The sequence below is a fragment of the Siphateles boraxobius genome, unplaced genomic scaffold (genome assembly GCF_051911475.1).
Source record: "Siphateles boraxobius isolate OS27281-9 unplaced genomic scaffold, OSU_SipBor_1 100, whole genome shotgun sequence".
Lineage (NCBI taxonomy): Eukaryota > Metazoa > Chordata > Actinopteri > Cypriniformes > Leuciscidae > Siphateles > Siphateles boraxobius.
Window position 1 is genome coordinate 283,442 of NW_027508701.1, and position 27,898 is coordinate 311,339.

Consider the following 27,898-nt stretch of genomic DNA (forward strand, 5'->3'; position numbering starts at 1 on the left):
AAAAATGGTGCATATACATTTTAAGTAAATCCAACACAGTGCAGGCCATGTGAGATCAAAACAAATCTTAGTTCTGTTAACTTAACATTTAAGCTCATTTAAAAATAAGACAATTAAATGAGTTGAACCAACCATTTTAACTTATTTTAGATCTTCAGCTATTGGTTTGCTTACTGCAGTACTCCAGTACATTCAATGTCTTAAAATAAATTAAACATGCAAAATCACACACAATAAAGCATTTAACTTTATTATTTTTTATTTTTTTTTGCCAAAGGCTTGAAAGCCTGAAACCACACATGAAATGTAACAAAATGTGGCAAATTGACAAATGGAAAATCACTTTTAACAGGTCACTTTTTCACCTTTGCAACACTTCTCAGAAGATTTAAATTTTTCCAACATTTACTTTAGGAACATACAAAACACCTCTTAAAAGGACAATTCCGGTGAAAAATGAACCTAGGGGTAATTAACACATGGTTAGTCGATCATTCTCTGGGATGCGTTTTCATGATAATCGAATGTAAAGAGTTTTATCTCTAAAAACAGATTAGCTTATAACGCTAGAATATGGGGCATAGAATAAGCAAAAGTAAATCGTACCACTAACAAGGCTCAAAATAGCCCCACACTAACACAGTAGCATAATGAGGGTCCCTACATGCAAATCGAAGCATTGAGAACTTTGTAAGTGTACAGACAGTTTAATAAGAAGATACTTTATAAAGACAGTACATTAGTCGTATACAGGCAGGAGCCATCTTGGGAAACAGTCTCGACTAGTCGAGCCACGAACGCCATGCTAAGTGAGATGAACTGTGACTTGGAATCTTATATGGTCCGTTGTTTCCGGAAGAAAATATTTTAATAAACAGATATAATTCATGCATTTCCATTTAATTAGTTTCACAAACGTAATTCATATCGACCAGCTCACTTAGCACTGCGTTCGTGACTCAGCTAGTCTCGACTCATCGACGCTATGGGGAACGCCTCAGGCGTGACAGGTGTCTGAAATCACTATCAAATCACATCAATCATATTGACCGGCGACAGCCCGTGAATCATTAGCGTGAATGATTAACGTGCGACCTGGAAGTATAAAAGGGCGCCTTGCAAACATGACAAATCATCTCATCGTCTTCAGGGACTGTCTGTTTGAAAACGCTACTTAATGAAACGGTAAGAAAATTAAATGTACAGCACACGAGTGTGCTTTTCCTGCCTGGGAGAAGAGCGCGCACGGGAGGTTCTCGAGGGAATCCTCTGTGTGAACTGTGAGCGTTTTTCTCTTAAAACGCTCCGCTCTCGTCTGGCCCTCTTCTCGAGTGAAGGGGGTTCAACGTCTGGTCCTCGTGGTCCCGCTCGTGCCGAGGCAGAGCGGCGACTTGCATCATGGGCTTCCAGATAGAGCTCGTCGATCATCTTGAGAGTGCTGTAAACCTCTCAGATGATTCGACGGCTGACGAGGGCGAACTGCAGGTCGATGATGAGGATTTTTCACCGACGGTTTCCTGCAGTTGCTGCTCTTCAGGACGAGCAGGAGATGGCTGAGGAGGTTTATAATCAGGTAGATCCTGAGCCCTCTCAGCCACCCTGCCCCGTGTATGCAGGTCTGGTGGATGTTGTGGAGTGCGCCGCCAGGCTGTAGCTGCCATGGCAACGCGCTAGAGGAGAGACCGCTCGCGGAAGGCTCGGCGATCGGTTTCTCCCCGGCCATACACCACCAGCTCAGGTGAGCCTTCCATTCCTTCCTGATCTTCACACGGAGATCGAGAGGGTATGGAAGAGCCCATACTCTGCCCGTATTCACTGACATCAGCGGGTTAATTTCGCTGATGTTGAGGGGATCGCAGAGCATGGGTATGTGTCGATGCCGCCCATTTGACGAGTCGTTTGCGAACTATCTCGTGTCTGGGCAGGCGTCGACACTGAGAGCTCCAACTCTGCCATCCAAACCGCTAAAGACAACAGCGCGTTTGAATGGTAGAGCATACACGGCAGCAGTTCAGGCTGGTGCTTCCCTGCACACCATGGCGGTGCTGCAGGCATACCAGGCCGACCTGCTGCAGGATCTCGACCAGGAGGCAGGGATGTCCCCTGAGGCGGTTACTGAGCCGCGCCGAACCACGGTTCTTGCGCTCCGGGCCACCAAACAAACTGCTGCCACGATCAGTCGGTCGATGGTGGCCACGGAGAGACAGCTTTGGTTAAACCTGGCTGACGTTGAGGAGAAAGAGAAGGCCTTTCTCCTCGATTCGTCGGTTTCGCCCTCTGAACTCTTTGGCCCCTCCGTGGAGGCTGTGCTTGGGAAGTTCAGGGAGGCGAAGGTGCGCTCAGCTGCTTTTAGGACCTGCATACCGCTGAAATCCGGTTCCACGCCCAGGCAGGCGGGAGGGCCTGGCCCTTCACGGTCTGAGGACCGTAGACAGGGCCAGAGAGCCAGTGTCGCCTCTCGTGCGCCCCCTCCGTGGAGGAACAGGGCGCAGGAAAGGCGTGACTCCCGCTAGAAGAGGGATCTGAGGGAGGTTATCCAGCACAAGCGCATACAGCGTCGCTGATGGATAATCTCCCCGGAGGGCTTCATTAAAAAGAGAAATCCAGCCCTCTCCTCTCTTCTGACTCCCCAGACGTTCATTACATCAGGCCTGGGGCTGGGCCTATGATAAGAACGATGTTCCAATGGCCCGCGTAGGCTTGGTTAGTAGAAACGCCTCTTTCAGGCATGTAAAGTGGTGGACCCCAGGTTCATAAAGAACTATCTGGCGAGTCTTCACTCCGCACGCCGCAAGTGAGCTGTCTGGTCTTTTCAAGAGTAAATTTTTTTGAATTTAAATTCCGAAATGTATCTCTCTACAGACCTCGTTCCCTGTATAGAGCTATGGGGTCATGTCATTTGCCATGTCATCAGGTAATAAGGTCAGAGAAGTTTCCTGGATTATTAGGGCCCTGAAGTTCCCCATTAGGTGGCCAGAACGATAACTATGTTAGCCTTCGGGCTGTTAGCCACCTCAGGGTAGAGTAGTTGGTCTCTCTCTTAGAATTTTTTACTTAGAGTGTTGACTGACCCTAGAGCTTCAGATAGATCTTATGTCCGGCCCACGGGTCAGTTTGACTTCTTCCTGAGTATTTCGCCCCTTGAGCTCTGTTTGGGTTTTCATTAGGCTGAGCGATCATGCAGCCCTTTGTATGGAATAATACAGACTATATTCTTTAGTAAGGCTGTGGCTCCTCCGAGCCCTCAGATAGATCTATGCCTGCAGGCTGGCCCTCACCAGGGCCGCCTCTGTAGCTGGCCTAGGCTGTGCCAGGGATAATAAAGGCGCTCTGCTAAATTTTGCATTGCTTCCTCTGAACCTTCACTTTGTGAATGTAGGTTTCTAGCATCCCTGTATAAACAGCCTCCTCCCATGGGAGTTTTTAGGCCAAGGCCCGCCCCCTTCTCTGCATTCTGGGGTGACTAGAGTAATGCAGCGTGGTGCAGAGGATGGTTTGTAAGGACATGGTAGGCCTCAAACAGGCCTCCGTGGTATATATGTCTTTATTGAGCAGGGTTAGGCCGTCTTTCGCTTCACAAAGAAGACTGGGTTTCCTGCCCGACACTGCCATGCAGAACTGGCCTACGGATTTAGGCCGCCAGTTTAGGCTTCACTCACCTCGATGAGCTACTGCTCGAGCGCTAGGTTGTAGGTGGTTGGCTTTCATTCAAGCCCCACTCCCCTAGGTTGGGCACAGATAAATTTCTGTCACCCCTAGAGCCGCTGGCAGGCCCGCACCCTGGTAACCTCAGGGTGAGGTGTGAGTATCCCCCTGTGATACAGGGTAGGTCTGAGCACTTCACTCCCAGTTCTGTTTTATCCTACCTCGCACCACTATGGCTCGGGTCGAGTATGAAGTAAGCTTCACTTCTTCTTTGGTCGAAGTACGCTCCCCTGAAGCCAGAGCATTGCCCTGAGCTGACGCCCATGCATAGATGGTAGGCCCCTGACTAACTGGGGCTTCCGTTGAGGCAGAGTGGCGTATGTTGTACTCCCCTTGTTTTAAGGGTGTTAGCTTTTTTGCGGAGTACACTGCCATGGGCAATGTGATTAGGCACCAGGATGCTGTAGGCGCTGTGTAAACAGCTTTGCTGCCAACGAAGGCTGCGCCATTAGGTAGTAGGCCTCAGCAGGCCTCCTTGATTGGACAGCCCCCTAGAGGGCACTGTAGGCCAGCTCACTTTACGTGGTTGGCCTTGGTGGTTCGGGCAGTTGACTCACTGATGGGTAGTAGGCCTTTAAATAGGCCTCCTCGGAGGTGAGTCCCAACATTGTGGGACATACCTTATAGCCCTACTGGAAGCCCATTAGTAAATTATGCTTGTGTAGTATGGTTCCCAACAGTGTACTTTATGGCAGAAAATGACTTGCTATTAGCTAGTAGGCCCGACCAGGCCTCCCTGATAGGCGAGTCCCCAGCTGGCTGGCCTTAGCAGGCCACCTTATACTATCACCCAGACTCAGGGCTCAAAGCTACCAGTGGTTATCAGGTTGTAGGTCACTCAGGCCTCCCTGAAGGTGAATTCCCACTTAAGATGGTTATCAGGTAGTAGGCCTCACCCGGCCGCCCTGAAGGCGAATTCCCACTTACGTTGGCTATCAGGTAGTAGGCCTCTCTGGGCCTCCCTGAATGTGAGCTCCCAAGTATTGTGGCTGTCAGGTAGTAGGCCTCACCAGGCCTCCCTGAAGGTGAGTTCCCACATGCTGTGATTATCAGGTAGTAGGCTCCTCCAGGCCTCCTTGAATGAGAACGGTCAGGTAGTAGGCCTCACCAGGCCTCCCTGAAGGTGAGTTCCCACATGCTGTGATTATCAGGTAGTAGGTTCCTCCAGGCCTCCTTGAATGAGTACGATCAGGTAGTAGGCCTCACCAGGCCTCCCTGAAGGTGAGCTCCCCACATACTGTGGTTGTAAGGTAGCAGGCCTCACCGGGCCTCCCTGAAGGTGAGTTCCCACGTACTGTGGTTATCAGGTAGTAGGCCTCTCTTGGCCTCTCTGAAGTTGAGCACCCCACATATTGTGGTTTTCAGGTAGTAGGCCTCTCTGTGCCTCCCTGAAGGTGAGCACCCCACTTACTGTGGTTATCAGGTAGTAGGCCTCACGGGCCTCTCTGAAGGTGAATTCCCACTTACGTTGGCTATCAGGTAGTAGGCCTCTCCGGGCCTCCCTGTAACGTTCCCTAGTGGTGTTGGTTTTATGAAGCTAGTGGTCTCTTGCTATCAGTTTCAGCTAGCCTTAATAGGCAGCTGCTGAAGGCGAGCTTGCGCCCTGGCTCGCTAAAGTGTTCATTCTCTGCTATTGGTTCCCTCCCGGAACTTTTTCTGCCTACAGCCTGGTTTGCCTACCAGGCAGACCTGTGCTCCCCTCACCGAGGGTCTCTATGAGCATGCGGCTTCCTGAGTCTGGTCAGACGGTCGTAGGCCTCTCGTGAGGCCTCCCAGTTAGATCAGCCCTTAGGCCTTCACAGGCCTCCTCAGTGTTTTGAAACACAGACACTGGGTTGATCCGTGGATCGAGTAGAGAAACTCCCCTCGCTAGCAAGGGTTGGAAAGCACTATGCTGAGTCATACTCTCCGGGATATCCCGTCTCTGAGATCCGGGCCGAGTGGTTCACTGCCAGCTTCGCAGTCCCTCTGGTTGGATGCCTTACTTAAGGCTTTTGTCCAGAGGCTCTGTCTTCAGACAGACAGGATTTGGCCAGACTAGTGTCTATGTACTGACGCCAGGTCAGGCCGTCCTGGTGGCATTTCGGGGTGAGTATGTTCCCCTGAATAGTGACTGGCTGGGGTTCCTTCGGGTTCCCTAGCCACATTCCCTAGAAGGGACCCCTTCTAATTGGAAGTTGTGGTTCCAGGCCCGGAGCCGGCCCAGGTAGACCCTTCATTTAACCATGTTTATGAGGGTTTTTCTGTGAGGCTGTAGCTTAGGCTATGACCGTAGGGAATGCTGTCACTGACAGCCCAGTGTGACCTGAGGGTGAGTGATTCTAGCGTTTCATTTGAAGTTGCTGGTTCTGACAGTTGTCACTGCCCTTGGGCATGCACTCCCCTCAGCATGCCGGAGTGGGTATTTCGTTCCCCATAGCGTCGATGACGTATTGTTGAGTTCCCTTCGAAAGGGAACGTCTCAGGTTACGACTGTAAACTATGTTCCCTGAGAACAGGGAACGAGACAATACGTCTCCCTGCCATGCCTCGGGGCTTGCCTACCGTACAGTCCCTTCAGACGATAGGGTGATTTGTCATGTTTGCAAGGCGCCCTTTTATACTTCCAGGTCGCACGTTAATCATTCACGCTAATGATTCACGGGCTGTCGCCGGTCAATATGATTGACGTGATTTGATAGTGATTTCAGACACCTGTCACGCCTGAGGCGTTCCCCATAGCGTCGATGACGTATGGTCTCGTTCCCTGTTCTCAGGGAACATAGGTTACAGTCGTAACCTGAGACGTTTTAAATTGTAAAAAAAAAAAAAAAAAAAAAAATCCCAGTATTACAGTTTTTGCTGTATTTTGGGTCAAATAAATGAAGCCTTGGTGGGCAGAAGAGACTTCTTTTAAAAACATTAAACAATCTTACTGGTAGTGTGTGTGTGTGTGTGTGTGTGTGTGTGTGTGTATACGTATATATATATATATATATATATATATATATATATATAATTTATTTTTTCTGGTGATCAAAAATCTATCCAAAAAGAAAAATTACAAATAGACAAATTAGTCCATTATTAAATGACTATAAATATAAAAATGAGTCTATTAAATAATATCTATTAATTTAAACAAAACAGAAGTTAATTAATGAAGACTTTTGTCCAGAGGTTTTGAACGAATCTCTTCAAAAACATTTTAACAGTCACTACTGGAATAGGCAAACAGTAAATAAAGATCTACAATCTTTATTTTAAGCTAAAGGTTTGTTTAAAGGGTATTTACTTATTTGGATAATAATTTAAGGTTTTACGTTTGGCTAATAGACAGGGTTGTCGCTGTCATTTAGGAATAATATTGTGTTAGAATCAAGATCGCCATTATTTAATGATAAATCGTGCACGATGCTGTAGCCAATGTGTTTTTGAATTTAATATTTGTATGTTAACGTTACCAAAAGTAGGTTAACCCGCGCCCAAGGCCTGGCCGCCCTCCTTTCCCGCGATCCATGTAGGCTATATAGATATTAGAGAATATGGGGATTTGTAAATATACGCAAAGTAGGCTACATTTTTTTTAATCCGAAAACTCATAGCCTGCATATAATAAATGACAACTACATTTAGGCCTACTTAAAAAATATTCAAGTATAAGCTATGTGACAACTCGTTAATAAAGTAGGCCTACGAATTTATCCGTGGGGGAGAGCGCCGTCCGAATTGTCCTCTTAATGCATACGTGCCAACGTCATGGTCATATATTTCGAAAAACACAATAAATACTCTGACTACTATAAACACTTGACACTTGATACATTCGATGGAAGCACACTCGCTTAATAATTCAAATATATATAACGTTACTCGCGTGCAAAGTCACTTATTTCATACATTAACATGTAGACTACAAACGTTTTCATACGTGTTCGTAAGTAACACGTTTCTAATTGTTGATGCAAAATTCGTAGCAATTCTGAAATTCAGTTTAAAAGTTAATTTCTTGACCAAAAATGCAATAAACGATCGAGTGTAACTTAAAGGTTCTCTAAGCAGTCCTGGGTGACGTCACTTCTTGTTGACGTTCAAACTATTGTCAAACAAAACGGAGGCTAGCTAGACCCTCCCTCATCCTCATCCGCGCACTAACCCCCCAAATCCTTCTTGTCGGTTATTGGCTGGAACAGTTTGTAATGTTTCGTGGTGCTGGTTAGCCCAGTTTGTTTTTGTTGCTGTTTGTGGAGCCTGGGGTGGCTGCAGAGACTGCGTGTGTTTACAGTGTGTTCAGGGGACAGGCAGCTAGCGGATAGTGAGGAGATGTTTGCTGTATGTGACAAAAAATGTTTTGGCCTAAAAAACGCGTGACATCGCTTAGAGCACCTTTAAGTTAAAAAAAAAGTTAAGCTTACCTCTTTTCAGCACCTTCACGTGTGCTTCTCAAAATGGCTCCAATTTTTGGCTGGAAAGGCATCACGGGAAATTGCATATCACGTGGCTCGTATGGTTACTTAAAATGTTATGCTCGATATACTTAATTTTGAAGCAATTATTATAGTAGTTGACATGACATGTTTTTTCATTTTATTTATGCATACATTTAAGTTCACATAGTAACTTATATTTTTGTGTTACACACACTATATATGTTAAGTAGAGGTTGAAAAGTTATGAATACTTATTCAATAATTTTTTGTGTTTAATCTAATTACTTTTATAAGTAAAGGTTGTTCTCACATTTTGTAATATTTGTGTTTTTATTTTTGCAATATATGCAGGATAAAAATCAGGGTGATAGCAGTAAATAGATGAAGAGTCTTATTCAGGTAACCAAGTCCCAATCTGAAAAATACTTCTACTCAAATTTACATTATTTACAGCAGTTGTCATTTCAAGTTTAGTAGTGTATCTTATTATATATTATACAGAAGGTGACAGTTTTTGTCTCCTACATATTACTGATTGAAAAGAAAGTATAATTTGCCCTTACTTCGTTAAAACAGGTATTTCAGGAAAAACTGACCACTGCAGATGAGGGCTTTCATTTTTCTTTTCATTACTGTGTTAAAGCGTGATAATTGCTTGTATTTTCAGATGTGCTGTATGCAGTGTTTTTTATTTTATTTAATTTTTTATGTGTAATAAGTTATTACTGGGACACCAGAAACATGAATACTTTTGGCATGTTTTTTGCAGTGGCATGGAAGAAACCAGATCAAATTGAAGTTTCATTTTTTGATCAAACAGTGAGGAGAACAACATGAGTTGTTCAACAACATGAACACTATTCATGTAATATTTTATATTGCAATAGACTCAAGAAATGGTTTTGCTGCAAAGATTGTAAAGCACATACAGCATCTGTATCGCAGGATGATTGTGTGACTGTTAATGTTCATTTTATTTGCAGTTCTGTCATTTAGTGAACGTTTGGTTGACAGCTTTTGACTTCTGTCAATATTTCTTTATAAAAAAACAAGTTTTTAAATTATTTAAATATAAATTGTAATTCTAATGTCAATTTTATTCCACATTTTGCAGACATGTTTATCTAAAGTAACTTACATTACATTCAAGATATACATTTATTTCATGCTTTCCCTAGGAATCAAACCCATTACATCGGCATTGCTCTACTGTTTGTTACAAGAATGCCCAGTATACAATAATATAAATGCTAAATATAACAGAAAGCAAGAAGAGAACCAGACATAGAACTATCAAAACATGATTACAAAAAATTAAGAACTTTCCAGTATGCATGGTAGCAGTACTAAACAGGGGGAAAAAAGAAGATCAGCATTGTTACTTGAAAAGATCCTCATGATTGTCTCAGTGGAACATAGTCTGTAATTTCAAGCTACTTTAAGAAATGTATTCTTCTATTTTTTCTAAAAGCTTTGTTGCAATATCCAGTGCACTTCTAGCATTATCAACGCTGAACTGCTTGTTTGGAATGTGGGGAAATGGGTGATAGTTCGGATACTGGGTTTTTTTGCCATCAACACCAAGTTCAGTCAGTTGCCTCACAGTGTTTGGTAAAGAAGTCAACTGTGAGCTGTAATGGGACACTTGCTGAGCAAGGCTAGTTATTGAGCAGTTTTTGGGATACTCTCCACTTCTCCTGAACATTGCTGCTATCAGGGCTTTTTCCACACCCTGATGCACCTTAAACAGACACCACTCTGAGCAATCTCCTCCAGTGTCACTGTGAGCTGCGCTGATGTCACATTGAGCCTGTTCATACCAGCGTTTTGCCTCTCCTCTGTTTGGCCTTGGTGTTTCTCTGTGGTATGACCAAAAGTTATAGTGTCTTCTAGAGTAGTTCTGATAGAACCTCTCGCGTCCCCTCCTGTGTCTTCGTGCCTCTGTGTTCCACGTGTCATAGAAATCTCGAAAGTCTCTCCAGGTTGAGGATGTGCTATGTTCAAATTTCCCGTGTTGTAGTTCCTCAATTCTGTTTTGCATGTATTTGAATGCCTCAGTGGCAAGTTCTTCATTGCCTGGGTTTTTGTCTGGATGCCAACGGAGGTAGAGACGTCTAAGGGCTTTTTGTTTGTCCTCATCTGACATATTCCAGATTTCATTTAAGCTTTGGTCAATTTCTCTTTTGATCTCTTCAAATGTCCCTGGAAAGACTCTTTTCGGTAGAGGTCTAGATGCCAAAAGAAGTTCTATATCTGTACAAGTGGACCCTGCTGACACAGTTGCCTTCTTTTCTCGTTTAAATTGGTAAAGGTCAAGAGAGCTTACTTCAATGAAGTCATCAATGCCAACTTGTATTTTATATCTGGTGGGAAATTGTCTCATTTGTCCCAGTGGATCATCCAGTCGGTTGGTAACAATGGCATAGAAATATTCACCGGATTCGTCCTTGCTGAAGCCTACATACTCTCCACTTTCAAAGTTGTTGAGGAAGTTCATATCAAGGCAGTCATGCCATTCTTCAGGTATGAGACATCCAGGTTTCGGTAAGGCATCATGTCCTTCCTCAAGGCCACTATTATGAATGCCATGCTTTGCCAAGGTTTTCTCAACATCCTCCATGTTATCACACAGCAGAAGATGCCCAAGGACTTGAAAGCTTGAGGTTGTCAGACAGTTCTTTAGAAGAGCATTGATTTCTTTAGTGAGACACATGTTAACTTCATCTACTACTTTGGGGACCATGTCATCATTGTGTTTCAAATAGAAACTGCATCCATCTTGCTGTTTTTTCACATAAACTTCTGTTTCAGCTCTACTACCTTCAAGTGGCTCATGGTTTAACAGAAGTTCAGTTTGAAGAGTTTTGCAACAGATAATCTGAATCTTAGAAAATATTTCTTCACACTTTCCTGCAGCCTCAGACTGTGAAACCCCACCTTTGCTGTCTTCTCTGATGAGACAGACTAGTCCATGAAGAAATGCAGCAGAAGACAAGTGTTTGTCAAACCAGCCCCTAAATTCACATTCCCCTTCATCACAATATTGAACACTTGCTCCCTCCAGATTTTCAGACACTACATCCGAGAGAAATTTGGGGCGAACTTGCTGGGGAAGGAACTGCAACAATGTTTGATGTTCATAGTGATCATTTCCAAGATGACAGGACTTTAATTTTTCCAGCAATTTCAGCTTGGCTTCCAAAGGACCCTCGAGTCTTGCGGGCTGGAAGACTGTGTCATTGAAAAACAAAGTGTTGGATTCATAGAGTCTTCCATCTGTTGATGGAAGATAAAGTAGGTCATTTTGGAAAGAGATTTTGTTCTGTTCCTCTTTCAACAGGCAAAACAACTGTTGTACAACACGCTTCACAGTTTTTTGCTGATTTGCCTGAAGACTGTCTTTGTCACAACTATCAGAATAGATTTCTTGAAGAACAGTGATATATTGATTGATGGTGGGCCTCTCCTTTACACAAATCTTCTTAAAGAAATCTTCAAATTTCATATAATTTGAGGGAATGCGGTACAAATAAGGCCTAAACTCAAGATCATCATGTAGCACAAGTGCTGTCTGTTTGGCCTTTACAAGTTTTGTCCCTTTTTCAACCAAGATAATGGGGATGTCTGAGAACAGAGAGGGATCAAAATTTATTGACTGCAGGTATGCATATGATTTGCTAAATACTGTGTTTCTTGTTTCCAACAATGTGTCAGTGTGACACTGAGATGTACAGATGTTTTTCAAATTAGCAGCTATTTGTCCAAGGGGTGGAGTCTCCAAGGCTCCGACATCCTTCATTTTCTTTATGAGATGTGAAGAGCAGATTTCTGAAGGTAGGATTGGCATAGATGTCCATATCAGATAATGGTAATCAGTGTCTCTGCCAATAAGTGATCCACTGATTGCAACAACCTCCCTCTCTTGAGCAAAGGCCTTGTGATAATCACAAAGTGTTTGCTGAATTTGCATTGGGAAGATGAATTTAATGTTAGCAACTCTGTTTAGTAAATTTGAGTTTTTGTCATTACTCTTTGACAAAACAATCTTAAGCAACATTTTTGATCTTTCCTTAAGACCATCTAGAGGACTGTTGCCTCTTGTTTCAGATTCAATTTGTTTTGCAAACTCAATGATTTCCTCATCAGACACTTCATGTTTCAATCCAAGACCCTTTAAGAGACGATGTGCTTCAGTTTGTTTACCTTGGAAATTATCCCAAAACTTTTCTGGCACAAATCTCTCTTTTGGAAGCATTACCCTGTAAAGGGATACACTGTTATCATAGAAGTATGAAGCTACCTGTAGAGAGCCATTGATGTCTCGAATAAATTGGACATCTCTCAATGCAGAGGCAATCCTGGGGTCCACTGGTCCAAGTTCCACTAAAAACCGCATTAAATCAAGAAGCTTGACCTCTTTCATCATGAGCACAGAAGGAAGAATAAACTGTACACAGAACTCCAGATCATCTAGAATCTGTATGCTTAGACATTCTGCCAAGACTAGGTTCACCAAAGTGTTCTTCAGGAAAATACTGTCACATCCATCAACATGGTACAAGTTTGAAAAGTCATTCTGAAGCTTAGAATTCAGAATGAAAATCATTCTGTGTAAATCAATCCTTTCTCGTTTTCCAGTTATTGACTCGAACAGGGGCAAGGACTTGAGCATACCAACATGTTCACTCTTCTTTTTGGAATCTCTGATCCCATTCTGTAAGAAGCGTTGCAGATCTACACATTCATCTGTAGAAAGCTCCTCAAACTGCGAATGAGGTACATGATAAACCTCTTCTAAAACAGCACTGCTGTCTCCTGTTTGCAGGAGTTCTGGATTCATATACTTGAGACGGAAATCAAGAATGAGACCAATGAAAAAGCCGTAGTCTAATTTCATGAACCCGAGTTTTATGAGAATGGAAGCTATTTTTTCATCTGGCTTCAGAATCACTTTTGATATGTTTCCCAATGTTTGTAAGAAATGTGTGTTATTTTGACTGGGGCAAATGACTGGTAAAATAGGACTGTCATCAAAGTGCTTTTTTATCTCACTGAAGACATTCATGTTTTCATCTTTGTAGAATTTATCTTGATCATCAAAGAAGATCCACAATGTTTTCAGCCATTTGATCGTCTCTGCCTCCACTTTGTAAAGCTGGCACCTTTGATCAGGTAATGACTGACTGAGGAGTTGAGCAAGTTCTGGTTTCAAATACGCTGCTGCTATGTCAATTGATAAGTCCTTAATAAACTTTCCCTCACGCAGAATTTGGACATGACTTCTATTGACATAACTGTCTGCAAACATTTCCTGATGTCCTTGGAAAAGACTGCTAAATTGTGATATCAGCTTTGGGGATTGATAGTCAAAGACTCTTAACATCTGATCTTCAGTGAGGAGAAGAGGCAGCCCATTGAGATCATGGACATTTTTCTCATCAGCATTTGTCAAGCAGAAGCTCAGAAGTTTTGAACATCTTTTCTTGTCTTTAATCCATGTCTGGTTGATGGGCAAAGGCAATCCACTAGTTGTCTGGGAAGGATCATTCAGCGATCTTTTCTTCAAGAAATTCATCACTGTTGAAGGGCTGACTTCTGTCACATTCACACCAGCTGATTTGAAATTGTCTTTTATTTCATTAATTTTTCTCGTGTTTGGCACTAATTTCATGCCGATGTCATCTAAAATTTCAAAAATTCCATCATTGTCATTTGAAAAATATGGAAAGTTTTCTGAATGTGGTTTAGATGGACTGCACCAGGTGACTGTGTATTTATGTTGTGAAAGATGTGATGACTCAACAGAAACAGCATGTACAGTAGGTATGACAGGAAGATCACGTTGGCTGATTGACCTATAGACCTCATGGATCATCTCATGCCAGACTTTGTCTACTTTCTGTGAAGTGCATGGAAAGTAATTAAGGCAAATAGACTCTAGCTGTGACTTGAGGAATGCAAGAAATGTAGGTGTATCCTGCATGACTGAACACAGACGTAATAGCAGATCAGCATAGAGTGGTGAAATGATGTTTACTTTCAGTGACTGGTTCCACTCTGTCTTCAGACTATCACCATCCTCTTTCCACAAGTCCCTTCTAGAAGAATCTACTTCAAAATTTGCATTCACATGGACTGGCAAACCAGTTTCTCCAGGTAATGGCAAAGAACAAAATGCCCTGCCAGTAAATGTGTGGTTAAATGAGCTTTTCCAACATGCAGCAAGAGCAGCTTGAGGAACTTTAAAATGATCTTGCTTGTTTTTTCTCTCATGGATTTGTTTTGAAAAGCTAAAGCCCTCTGTAATGACCCATTGACTTTGTTTATTTCCAGATGAGATTTGCAAGCCATAGATGGTTTTGCAGGGTTCTGCTGTTCCTGACATCAGGGATTCTCGAACATGTCTGTGAAAGTTTTGCTTGCTTAACATGCTCTTGTCTGTGTGTTTCTTTTCAATAAGGAAATCACTTTTTTTCCCCTTTCCATCTTCACTGATCTCCAAGAACTGTATTTTTGTGATGTGTTTCAAGAAGAGTATTAGTCCTTCAGGATCTTCAGTCAAGGCATAGTAAAGTTCATTCATGTCATCGTCTGTGACTGCATGTCTAGATATTTCAGATTTTTCTGCCATTTTCTCTGTCCTGAGAGGGAGCCTGAACATGGTTCCAGAATTGAGTGCAAACATTTCTGGAAGAAAAGTATGATAAACATCCTCAAAAGATTTTTTTAAATCATCATCAACTGAAAACATGCAGCCTGGGGACTGTTTTGTTATGCCTTCCACATATTTTAGATTTGGATCAGAAATACAGAGCCATTTGTCACCGGTCAGGATAGATGGACAATCTGTCAGATGATACACAGAATTGAAGCCAAGTCCATATTTTCCAGTTCTCCCTAAAGTGCCATGTTTTCCTCCTTCCCCCAGCTGTTGAATGCCTTGCAGATCATCATCAGAAAATGTTCTGTTGTTGTACACACAAAGAGCCGGGCCTTGAACCAGTTCCCATTTCTTTCCAAATATCTTTTCTGTCTTATGTTTTCTTTTGTCCCACACAAAGTGAATTTCTGTTGCCTGTGCATCATCAGCATTTTGAATGAGCTCTTTCAGAATATCCTTTTTAGATGGATATGCATCAATTATATTTTTTATTCGGACAGTTAGTTTCTCAGTTTGTCCAAATTTCTGGGCATGAAGGGAAAATCCAGTGACTAGATGATTTTTCAAAGTATGGTGTCTTGTTGTCATTACACCAAAATGGCAGGCCACAGAACGAGGTATCAGATCATGGGCGAGCTTGACACCAGCTGAGACAGGCATCCATGGACTGTCATTAAATCTCAGCTCTTTAGAATATGTCAACACACCTCTCTTATCAGGTATGAGACAGTTTGTAAGCTTTTCAACTTTGATTTTGTATAGCCCTTTCATGAGTATTGCAACACACTTATGGAGGTCTGACAGGGAAAGAGGTTGAGATCCATTTAAAGTCTTAATTTCATCAAGTGCAGCAACAAATTGCTCTTTTGTGAATTGTTTGTTGACACCAAGGCAATCCCAGAGCCTCTCAAATTTGGAGAAGATAACTGGAAGCACATAGAGATATGGTTTCTCCTCAAATTGTTCACTTCTGGCCACTGACCTCACATTTACAAAGTGATCCTCAATAAAAATGAATGGAAATGATTTTGCATGACCAATAATGGGATTGGGATCTTTCTGTTCCAACAAGTAATTGTTGAGATATTCATAGCAAGACTGGGCAATGTTAAAGACAGTCGTCTTTTTAATTGCATTGCAGTGTTGGTGTGCTTTTAACAGCTGCTGAAGAACAGTCTCAACTGGTGGATTTGTCAGCACTCTCAGTTTTTGGAGAACTGGATCATAATTGTATATTTGAAGGTTTGAATGATCAACTGTGAATTCTGTCATGCTTACTAAATTGTGACAACTGTCATTGTAAACTTCAGAAGGTTTTTTAAGAACAGTGGGGTTCTTGTTTTGCTGAACTAAAGGAACTAAGGCAGGAAGGAATGGTATTTGAGACAGTGTGTGCCAGTGCAGAGAATTCACATCTTCTGAGGAGTCTTTCATTGACTCCACAAGGCACTGAAGACGTTTACGACATTTAGATTTATCCTGTTGCCAAACACTGGATATCTTCCCTGCTCTTTCTATGATGTCCTCTAAAGGGAGGCGGTCACTCAACATTCCCATATCTGAAAGTCGTTGAATCCTTTTTGGTGAGAGAAAGTCATTTTCTGTTCCTTCAAGAAAGCGTCCTTCCTTAAGTTCATACAAACAAGCCATTTTGCCAGAAGGATTCACAAGTCTCTTGATTAATTGAAGCTTTTTACAACTCTGTGTTGGAATACAAGGGTAGCTTTTCAGCAGGTCATCAACAGCATGATCATTCAAGTCAATGGCATTCAGCACAAGAATATTTCTGCAGTGTGTGTCCACAGAAATCAAGTTCTCAAAAACAATTTTGTAAAACTCAGGCCAGTTGATTGTTCTTTGTTTGATCTCTGGCTCAAAGCCACAATCGATGAAACTCTGTCTTACCCATGATGGGAGAGAAACAACACTGGAATATGAAGCTCCCAAGCTCAAGAACATTTTCATAGCAATGTCTCCAATTACTCGGCTCTCCTCAATTTTTGGATTCAGAAATCTCACATTGTCCATAGAACACCAATTATGTCCATTGCTGAAAACCTCCAGAGAATTGCCATTGGCTTTCTGCACAACTGCTGAGTAGAAAGACTCAACCATGGGTAAAAATGCTTTGCTTACTCTCTCTGTGTTAGGCCAGAATGTATGGAAGGAATAGTTCTGGATATGTCCATTTTGGGCCATTTTTTTCAGCTCAAGCAGTATAGTGATGTAAGCAGAGGTTACGGCATCTTTCAGTAAAGCTTTGTTCCACTCAGACTTCACTCCTTTTTCCCATAGACTTTTCCTATTAGAAGTGACTGCAAAAGTTCCATTGACATGGACTGGAAGACCTGTCTCAATTGAGAGAGGAAGAAAGCAAAAAGCCTGGCCTTCATGCTTCAGGCTTTCATCAGGGGACCATGAATTATTTTTTGCCTCTTTATGCAAAGGTACAGCTATACCTCCAATTGGAAATGAAAATACATGTTCTTGTTCAGTTCTTCTCTGGAACATTTGCAAAGAATCATGTGTCCCAAAACAGGAGTACAAAAGCCAGTACTGAGTGAGGGATTTATCTGAGTTATCATGAACTATTTTAACAATGTGTGCTTTGTTGACATCAGTAATGTTGGGGCATTTGATATCACTATTTCTGAAGGTCTTCTCGATCTCTTGGAGACGTGTGTCATTCAAGACAGCAAATGAATTCATGACTTCTCTGGATATTTTGAGAGGAGTCTGAATCTGATCATTCCATAGAGGAGTCGATGCATTTTCTGGGACAATTTGAAGGGACATCGATGTAATGCTCTTCAGAAATAGTAGGTGAGTTTGTGAGTTGTCAGTCAAATGATTTTTAAAACTCCTAATTCGCTCTTCATCATATACCTTTGAACTGATCTCTGACTTATTGGCCTCCTCCAGAGTGCGAAATGGTAATTTAATCAAGGTCCCATTGTAAGCTTTCTTGCTGTTTTGCACAGACAAATCACAATCAAAAATTCCTTCATAAGATTTAAACTGTCCAGGAAACCTTTTGTACAGTCGTTCCTGGAAAGGGTCAAGTTTAATTCCCGGGTTTCCTTTGCTGAGTATGTGCTTTTCCAAATGGGTGACATTTGGATCAAGAATGAGAAGACTTTTTCCACTCAAAATCGAAGGAATATCACTTACATGGTAAACAGCATTAAATCCAAGTCCAAACTTTCCGATCATCTCAACTTTTTTTTCCTTTGATGCTGACCCCACTTTGACAATGTTTTTCCAGTCTTCTTGTGAAAAAAGCTCATTGTTGAAGATCCAAAGGCATGGTCCATTGCAGAGAGCCATTCCATGATCAAAGAGTGTTTCAGGGGGGTCTTTGTGTTTTCTGAAGTCAAGTAGGAATTTACATGTGGTTGCCCCAGCATCCTCAGCATTTTGTAGGAGTTCTTTGAAAATGTCACTTTCTTCATCATACTCTTTCAGAATGTTTTTAATTCTTTGAGTAATTGGTTCAGATTGTCCACATTGTTCTATACCAAATGACTCTTGCTCTGCTTGAATGAACTGTGGTTTTAAGATGCGAGTACTTAAGGATGGGACTTTCAACCATTTTGCAGTGATGGGTAGAACTTCTTCATGAATGACATAGAACTCCTCATTGTCTTGTTTCAGGTCATCCAGTCCTTCTGCACTGATGTCACAGAAGACTGTTTTGGACAAAGGCTGCAGAGTAAAGTTTTGACTTTGTGCTATGACAGGCACAGGGGTACTGTCCTTTAAAAGCTTCTCATTCTTTCGCATCCAGTCAAGAATGGCAATTGACACTTTAAGTTCTGTCAAGTCTCCATGAGGAGGATATCTGCAGTCAATATTTTGTTTTATGTCATGGAGTATGTCTTCAATCTCTTCATAGGACAGTGTTTTCTTCACACCAAATTTTGTTAGCAGGTTTTCATATTGCAAAAACTCTTCAGGCACTTTCTTGATGTAGGGGCTTAGATCCAATTCAGGTGGATAGGCTAAAACTATATCTCCTGGACAGACAAACTCACTTTTATTCCAAATCCAAGGGATGCTTTTTGTGTCCATCAAATCTGTGAAATTTCTCATGCCGTCTTGCATGAATTTGTAAATATTGTGCAGCTTGGTTTTAAACTGAAAATCTGAATTTGGGTTGACCATTGATCTCAGTGCAGAGAGGTTCTCCAAGACTTTTCCAGCAGGAGGAGGCTCATGAAGTCCAAGATTTTTGCAGACATGTCCTGTTAGCTCAGAGGTAAGTGGCATTACATATCCAACAATTGAAGAATACTTTGAATCCCTTACTTCAGCTGGCTTATAGAGACCTTTCTTAAGATTTCTACAAATGCTTCCATTCAAGAACTTTGGCTCTTCACAGGGCATCCACTGCCTTTGCTTCAGCTCTTCTATTTGCGCCTTGGTGAATTTTGAGAGGAAATCATTCTCATTCAGGACTCGAACAAGAGTATTAGCTTTTTTGAATGCCATATCTGGTGAGTGGACACAAAGCTTTTCAGTATGATTTATGACTTGGAGTATGTTTTCTGTTGATATTTCTTTTTGCTCTGTCCTTAGGCCAAGGCGCCGCAAACTCTGAAGCATTTCCTGGGTCTTTGTGTAAATAGTTGGGGGAAAGAAATCCGCCTCGAAAAGATCCTGAAATGTCCTGTTTCTTGGATCAAAAACGTTTGAGGCTTGTTTGCGTTCTCCCCGAGTTGTCTCAATAAAATTGAGACGTTTGGTTTTCGCAAGCAGCTGCTCACTTTGTGAGAGTAGAATGCTACCATTATTCAATATCCAGGTCATTACTGTCTGTTCCTCACCTTTTTGGAAAGAGGCTGCCTCAATGCAGTCAACCAAATGAACAGCCAACTTAGCGGCATCCAACAGTTCAATATTCAGAAGAGTCAAAAGTCTGCGATCAGCTTCATTTGCACACTGTACAATGGTCTCAGGCATTGGCAGATCATTTGAAATGGCTGGTTTGGTAGTTGAAACAACTGCTTGCTTTGATTGAACTGCAACATATTTCCCAGACATCATTCTGAAGATTGGCAACATGGAAAGCAAGTTCTTTTCAGCATTTGAGATTGAATTCAAAGAAGAAATATACATTTTCAACTCCTCTTTTTCATGTGATGAAGCCGAGGCAATGCCTTTGATGACCTGATCTCTGTGTGAGTTCACAAAGACTTGTAGAACACTTCTTGGTGAAGAAGGAAGAACATACCTCTCAATGTCATGATGTCTAAGACACTCATCTCTTTTTATGACTGTACACCCCACCATTCCTAACACTTTCTGAACATGATCTGACAAGCTAGATGCTGTGCTACTCTGAAAGATCAAAGTTGTGTTACTCTGCAACCTTGCTAACAGTATAGAATTGCCTGAACTCTGTAGTGTCTCCAGTGGTATTAAAGGTACGTCTATAAAGCTGTTTAACTCAATCAATTCAGTGCTAAGAAACTTCCAGAATTCAGCCAGCCAGCTCTTTGGTGGATGATGATTTTCTGCTGTTTTCCAAGTCACATGACCTTGGGTCACCTTCCAGTCCATGGGTAAGTGCTTCTTGGTGAGTGCAACAACATGTTTAGCCTCCAAATTTATTATGTTGTATATGCCTGAAAAAAAGTGAAATGATTGAGACCAATTTTCACAAACATGTATAACATTAATTTTATATTATTATAAACATTCACAATGAAATATATGAAAATGACGTACTCATTGTTGCTAGTTTCCTTAGTTGCATAGTGCAAAAAGCGCTCAGATCGTTGGGTATAAATCTTTCTTTACAAAATGGCAGCAATTTTCTAAACAGAGAGAAAAAAACCTGATTATTAGTACTTTGACAACACATTATATACACACTAACAAATTCAAGTAAGAAAGAGACAACTATATCACACCTTACCTTGGAAACTTCTCATTGTCAATCAAAACAGTGTTCTGCACTCCATTGCTAAATGAAGTGAAGGTTCCATCACTGAGAGGCAGAAGCTTAAGACCTTGTAGTTCTGTGTACTTCTCATCACTGAGAGCAAATTCAAGAAGAGAGTATTTGTCATCTTTACTGAGGTTTTCAGCCTTACTTCTGTGAAGGACATCTCTAATATAAGATGGAGTCACCCATGTCAAGGTATAATTTTCAGGGAAGATTTCTTGAACATCTTTCAAAATATGTTCTGGGACTGTGACCAGGTTCTCTCCTTCAGCAATCAATAATCTTGATATCGCAGACATTGTGTCACTACATATATTGTTGACTGGAAAAACCGCATCTGAGGGAGACATCCAGATTTTCTCATCTTTGGAAAGGTGAAAGATCTTGTATTCAATTAGACCCTTCAGAGTATCTGTTGCAACTTCATGCCATCGTTCTTTATGTACAGTCTTGGATAGGTCAGGCCAAAGATTGTACACAGTGGCAGCAGGCAGGGTCGAGTTTCTGGATAACTGAATGGCATCCAGGATCATCATAAGATATACATGAGGAAGGATATATTTTATAAGTAGCTCATTCCACCTTGCAGACTCGTCATTCTTCTGATCCTCCTCTTGCCACTTAATGAACCTCCGATTATCTGTCAGGCCAAAGCAAGCATTGATGTGAATGGGAAGCCCAGTTTTGTTTGAGTCATTATTTGGAAGTGGCAGAAAGCAACTGAGTCGCCCATTGCAAAGTGATCTGTCTTTATCTATTCGAAAAGCTGCATCAACTTGAGGGTAGAAGCTCAGCTTACTGGCTAAAGAGTCAATCTCTGGTATATATCCATGTTTCAGAAGGCAAGATGTCACAAGCCACTGGGACCTTGTTTCTTCCATTTGATGGGGAATGTGTGATACTGTTTTGAAACAAGTTTTTCTGTCAAATGATTCCTGCTTGACATGAGAAAGGTCAGTGTCAAATTGATTTGACGCTGAAACTTTTAACCTATTGTTGCAGAAACCATTGGTGTCAATATGCAGCAAAGTAATGGATGACACATTCCTCAGGAAAAGAAGACTGATGTCTGCATCAACAATGAAACTGTCAAAAAGCTGTGTAACTTTTGTGGAGTCATACAAGTTATCGGAGATCTCAGAAGCCTCATTACGCAGAGGGAAGCGGAAAAGCGTTCCTTTGAAGTATTGCTCCTCACTAATGACCTTCTCCCAGGAACAATTGTTGACTTTACTGACTACATTTTGAAAGGGCTGGAACTGATCTCTTAAGTTCAAAAGGCTCTCTCTGTCCTCTTCATCATCCAAAGACCATCGATAGCCTTCTTCATCCTCTCCAAACATCTTCTTTTGTGGGTCAAAAATGGCTAGGTGTTCAGAACTGAATACACATGGCAAGTCTGTAAATAAACAATAATAATAATAATTATAAATATTGTTGCGTCACCAGTGTTGTGCCAATTTACATGTCAGAATCGGACACCACAAGAACCCCGAGGGGCATTTATTTGTAAAAACTGATGTTGTAGCTGATCAGGGGTGTCATTTATAAAACTGTGTGTAGGATCCTCACTAAAAGTGTACGTGGGCCCAAAAGCCAAAAATAGCATAAGCAAAAAATATATTTTGACTCATAAAACTCCCTTTATAGAACCCAGTGTTTAATGCAGGGTTCGTACACATTTTCCAATGTCAAATTCAAGAACTTTCAAGGTCCATTTTAAAGCTTTTTCCAGCACCTTACACCACCGTAAATGACATACCAATACATAGTCAAAATTATTATGTTGTGTTTTTATCACATTAAAAGAGATACTGCTATACACAGCCAAAATTGTGTTTCGTAATAGCAGAAAGATTTTGAAAGATCAGAAAGATCTAGCAGAAGATAGCAGAAAGATCCTCCTAGATTTTGCTCTAAGTTTATGCTACTGTCAGTCTTTTCACACTTTTTTCCAAATCTAGGGAATGCCGTACAAACTTGTAATGATTCAGTCATATTGGCATGTTTGTCTTTCACCCCACAAAGTTGAGGCTGCCTATGGATAATACTTTTCATTATATTAATGTCCAAATATTGCTTCCCAGATAATGTGATTTTCAGGCTGTAAAACTGAGGTAATTTCAAGGTCTGAAAATATGAAGACATTGGATTTGAACAGTATTTTACAGGCCTTGGTTTTGGGACACATTCTTAATATAGACAAGGTTTGAACAAAATCTGAGACAGTGCAACAACTGTAATTCAATTTTAACCCAGAAGACTCTGACAGTGCACAGGCACCTGCCTGATAAATAGCCTATATTAATTGAAAAAGACATATACATTGATCTACTGGAATAGAGCAGTGTAAATATTGCATAAGGCCATCCTCAACCTTACAGTAGGCTACTTGTATGACACTCAATCTGACACGATTTCTGTTCAGCAATTAACGATTGTTGTTATGCACTGTGCTAACGTTAGTAAGTTACCGAACTAAACTGCCAGTGTGAAAGCACCCTCAGTCACTTAGTCTGCGAATTCCTAGCTAGCAGTTACTAGCGTAAAGAAATAGGCGCTAACGTGTACAGTAGGCTACTTCAGTTGGCTTACTTGAAACGTGTAGGGTGCTTTCACACTGGCAGTTTAGTTCGGAGCGGGTCACGGTTCGCATGAAAATTCGCTAATGTGAACGCTGTCATGCGGACCCCGGTGCGCACTGGGGTACCGGACCCGAGACTACCTGGAGGAGATGGTGTGAGTTCGGTTAGACTCGAACCGTGCTGCGGTTAGCGTGAATGTGAAAGCATCACGAATTCGGGTGCGCACTTGTTCAGGAAGTAAAGTGACCGCGCATGCTTTTTAGCTGATTATGATGTATTTAGTTAAATAAAACACATGTAAGGGATGATAGTGTTGATAATTTACCTTGGATAAGAGCGAGAGTGAGTCTGCAGTGTATTCGCACACACATAGCGCGTGGACTCAGGGCAACAAATTAATGGAAATCCACTGTCTCCTGCGTTTGCAATCAGCAGAAAGCCAAATGCGACACACAGTAAACCTGTGTTGTTCACTCAGCTGCGCATAATAGCACCAAATTGATCAAAAAAACAATATATTGACCCGCGTTCTGTTTTCTATCATGCGTCGTGCACGTTTGCGATGACGTCAGATGCACACAAACGCACCAGGATTCGATAGAATCAAGTTAAGTGTGAAACCAGACCAACACTGCGGGGGCACTGGTACAAGACTTTAGGAAAATAGGAGATACAGATGTGCCGTCACATTCCATTGCTAAAAATAATTTAGAAGCTTATTTCTTTGCCTTGTTTTTGAATAAATAAATCATAATTGTATAAAATAAATTTTTAGAGAAAGTTTTTCCTAAATTTTTTCCACTGGCCAAATAGTATTTTTAATTGTTTTACATCTTTAATGCAAACAAATAGGCCTTATTGTGCATTATTGATTATTAGTTGCACAAAAATATTTTCTCAAACCATGAGTTCTGCTATTATCATGCGCTTAGCAATTGACCCTTCGCTAAGCCACGCCCGAAAACCGCCACTGGCCAATCATGTCTTAGCAACCGTAACTAGGCGTGGGAGGTCTGGCAAGCATGAGCGAGGGAAACATGCCGAAGCGTTGTGCGTATGGATTGTGCAAATCTGATACCCGGTATCCTAAAAGTTTGGACGGGGGAGTGGACTTTTTTTCCTTCCCTGAAATCTAAAAGCCAAGGGGAGAAATGTGTGAGAGACCCCATTCACAACTAAATGTCGACAGGATTAACATAAACACCTATTGCTTGGAAATAATGACGGTTCTTTGTTCATAATGCATATATTTTAACGTAAAATAAGACGATTAAAGACAAGACGGAGGCTCACTGACATACTTTAAAATATATTTCAGCATTTTGTTAATCGACGGCCTACTACCCCTGACCGAGTAACTTTAACCCAATCCGATCGCGGCTCTCCCGGTGTTAGTGTTATTCCACAAGATTTATGTATAAGCTGTTTGATTTATAATTATTAGATTATTTTCACATTTCACTTACCCTGCTGTGCACGAACATAGCTGTTCCTCAATTTGTGTGTTTCCCATTTGAATGGTCAGCGTATGAGGCGCTGCTGCTTGCGCTGGGACTATAGGCTTTAGCTTCAATTTTTATGAAATTATTCTCTAATCGGTTGCATATTATGTCGTGGATATATCCCTCGAATGCACATTGCAGTCCCTTTTGTCTTGCTCTCTCAGATATTTCACATGTTATGACATCTTTTCAACTAGTACAGAATCTAGAGATCATAACACGGGTAATGATAAAAAAGAATCAATGAAGCTAGAATTTTTTATTTTAATTTTTTTTAAAGCAGAGGCCCAGATCTTTCTTTTGATATATTGCGTGGTCAAATATTCATATGACAAAATGATCTGGACGCCATGAGCTTTTTGTAAAAAATGATCAAAAACGCTGGCGTTGGCTTACAACTTTTATTACCCCTTTCTCTGCACCCCTCATTTTGGAAAGGGGGTCATAAATTACATACCAAAAATAAAAAAGTCATTCTGAATAGACACACAACTAACATATATTTAGAAACCCAAAACTTGAGAGTTTACAGTTTAAGATTCAGAATTACTCCGACTGTTATTAATAACATAGAGATATATAATAATAAAAAGATATATAATATAGTTCCCTTTCGAGGGAACTCGCGATGCGTCAACGACGCTTTGGGAACGCTCCCAGCGTGAATGCGTCTGAAGCATCTATGTCAACTAGTCCAATGGAAGGAATGAATGTCACGGGCGGGTGACGTCATGACCAGGAAGTGATAAAAGAGCATCCGGTGCAAACCGGCATTAGCTTCTGTTGCCTCAGCAAGCGATCTGTGTCAAACTGTCTGTTATATTTACTGTTGTCTGTCTGATATATATATTTATGGAAACTAAACAATTGCACAAACTCTGTGTTCTCCCTGCTCGCGCTATTTAACGAGTAGGGACACACACGAGCTTTGTGTGATGTGTTTGGGAGTAGAGCATGCGGTATCAGCCTCCGAGGGGGCTGATTGCCAACATTGTGAGAAGCTTTCGCTTCGCATGCTCCGCTCCCGCCTGTCACTTTTCGAGGAAAGTGGCCGGGCTCGCAATTCTCAGGGTGACAGGTCCCGCGTCTGCCGAGGCAGCGCGGAGAATGCATTCCTGTGGATCGCGAATAGGATCTCTTTACGGGGTTGGAGACGGGTCCGCGGATCTTATCTCCTCCCTTTCCACGAGGGATCCAGTGCTCTCTCGCCGGTCTCGGAAGCCCGCGCTGCGGTCTCTTCCGCCCGGGGAGAGAGAGAAATCAATGCTTCAGTGCTCTACCTCCGAGGAGGTAGATGTGCTGGGCATTGAAAGTGACACAATCATGGGGGAAGTGAATTTGCCATCTCTTTCCCCAGCGTATGAGAAATATATATAGCCTATATATATATATATATGATAGTTTATATATTATATATAAAATAAAGTGAATATATATAAAAAATATATATAAAAAATAATAAGCTGGTGGAAGTGTTTACTAAGGCTGTAGATAAATTAAATATTTATGACCAGCAGAAATAAGGGGGCACTCGTCCTAAAAATAAAATAAATTAAACGAGTTTCCTTCCCTCTATTTTTCCACCTCCATCACGGGGCCTTCCATTTTTCCCGATCTGCACAGCGAGCTGTCTAGATCATGGAAAAAGCCTTACTCCTCTTGTCTTTTAGCCCCCACATTCATGTATATTCAGATATTTGGGGGTTAAGAGGGTATGGCTATGGGGCAATACCCCAGGTAGAACAGACGCTTGCGAGCTATCTGTCTCCCGGTTCAGTATCGTACCTGAAGGCGTCGGCTTCTCTCACTAAACCATTAAAGAAAACTATTTTTTAATCTAGTGGGAAAAGCATATATGGCAGTGGGTCTAGCATGGGCCTGCTTGCACACCATAGCAGTGCTACAAGCATATCAGGCTGACCTGCTGCGGTATTTGGACAGAAGTGAGGGAGTTTGGCCCGATGGGGTTTGAGAACTCCGTCGGGCCACAGATTTATCTCTCAGGGATGGCAGCCCTTGTGGTCACTGAGAGACACCTCTGGCTCAATTTGATGGGAATCATAGAGAAAGATACAAGATAATCTCTCCCTCGCTATGTCCAACCCCCTGGGGCTGCTGGGCGTGAGCAGCTCCAGCCGTCTAGTTTCTCATACACAACACAGCAGCCAAAGCCTTCAAAGCAGAAGCCGGATCCGAGGACCGTTCTTCACGCTGAGAAGGCTGCGGCTCAAAAGAAAAGGTCTGGCGCCACCGGCGTCAGACCGGTGAGGGCAGCCCCAACCGGGGTGGAATGGTGTACACCTCATTATACGGTGCCCTTTCCATCTCGGTGCCCTCAGGGGACCGTTCTGCCAACCCCGCCACCCTTGGTGCTTCGGGGCGCAGCGGTCTCCAGCGAGCTTCTGGCGCAGCGTCAACTCGACATTGCGTCGGAATGCGCCCTCTGAGGGGGGTTCGAAAACAGTCAGTTCGGGTGGTTCCTGCCAGTATGCTTCAGGTCCCCGAACTGGCTGTCTTTATTACACCAGAGGCCAGCCTCGAGGGGCTGGTTCCCTTGGGAGATTTTCTGGCAGCGCGGAAGCTACTGCCAAATATATCTCTATGGGTCCTGCAGTTGGTAGTAAGAGGCAGATTTGGTTCTCGTCCTCCAGGCTACAACGGGGTGTTGCTCACGTTAGTGCATTCCGAGCAGGCTCTGGTAATGGAGCAAGAGGTAAAGGCCCTGTTAGCAAAGAAAGCTATAGAGCAGGTGTACTCACCCGACATTGCGTCGGGTCTTTACAGTCGTTATCTCATTGTTCCAAAAAAGGATGGAGAGCTGCGTCACATACTAGATCTTCGTCTGTTGGAGTGTTTGGTGCTGGAACTCAAGTCCAAAATGCTGACACTCAAGCAGATCGTGACTCAAATCAGATCCGAGGACTGGTTTGTCACGATAGATCTAAAAGACGCATACTTCCATATCTCCATCCTCCCTCAGCACAGGAGGTTCCTGAGGTTTTCTTTGGGGCAAAGAACACCAGTATCAGGCACTTCCTTTCGGTCTAGCTCTATCACCCCGCACATTCACGAAGCGTGTAGACGCA

General features: G+C 42.2%; 1 protein-coding gene across 1 annotated transcript in view; it reads right to left on the reverse strand.

Moving 5' to 3' along the window:
- Positions 1 to 9,190: 9,190 nt before the first annotated feature.
- LOC143747365 (sacsin-like) overlaps positions 9,191 to 27,898 on the reverse strand; it is a 40,712-nt gene continuing 22,004 nt past the window's right edge. The window contains exons 6-8 of the mRNA XM_077240131.1: positions 20,696 to 22,124; positions 20,506 to 20,594; positions 9,191 to 20,402 (exon numbers count right to left, since the gene is read on the reverse strand). Coding sequence (XP_077096246.1) covers positions 9,553 to 20,402; positions 20,506 to 20,594; positions 20,696 to 22,124 — 12,368 coding nt within the window. The 3' untranslated portion in view covers positions 9,191 to 9,552. The remainder of the gene's footprint in view (positions 20,403 to 20,505; positions 20,595 to 20,695; positions 22,125 to 27,898) is intronic.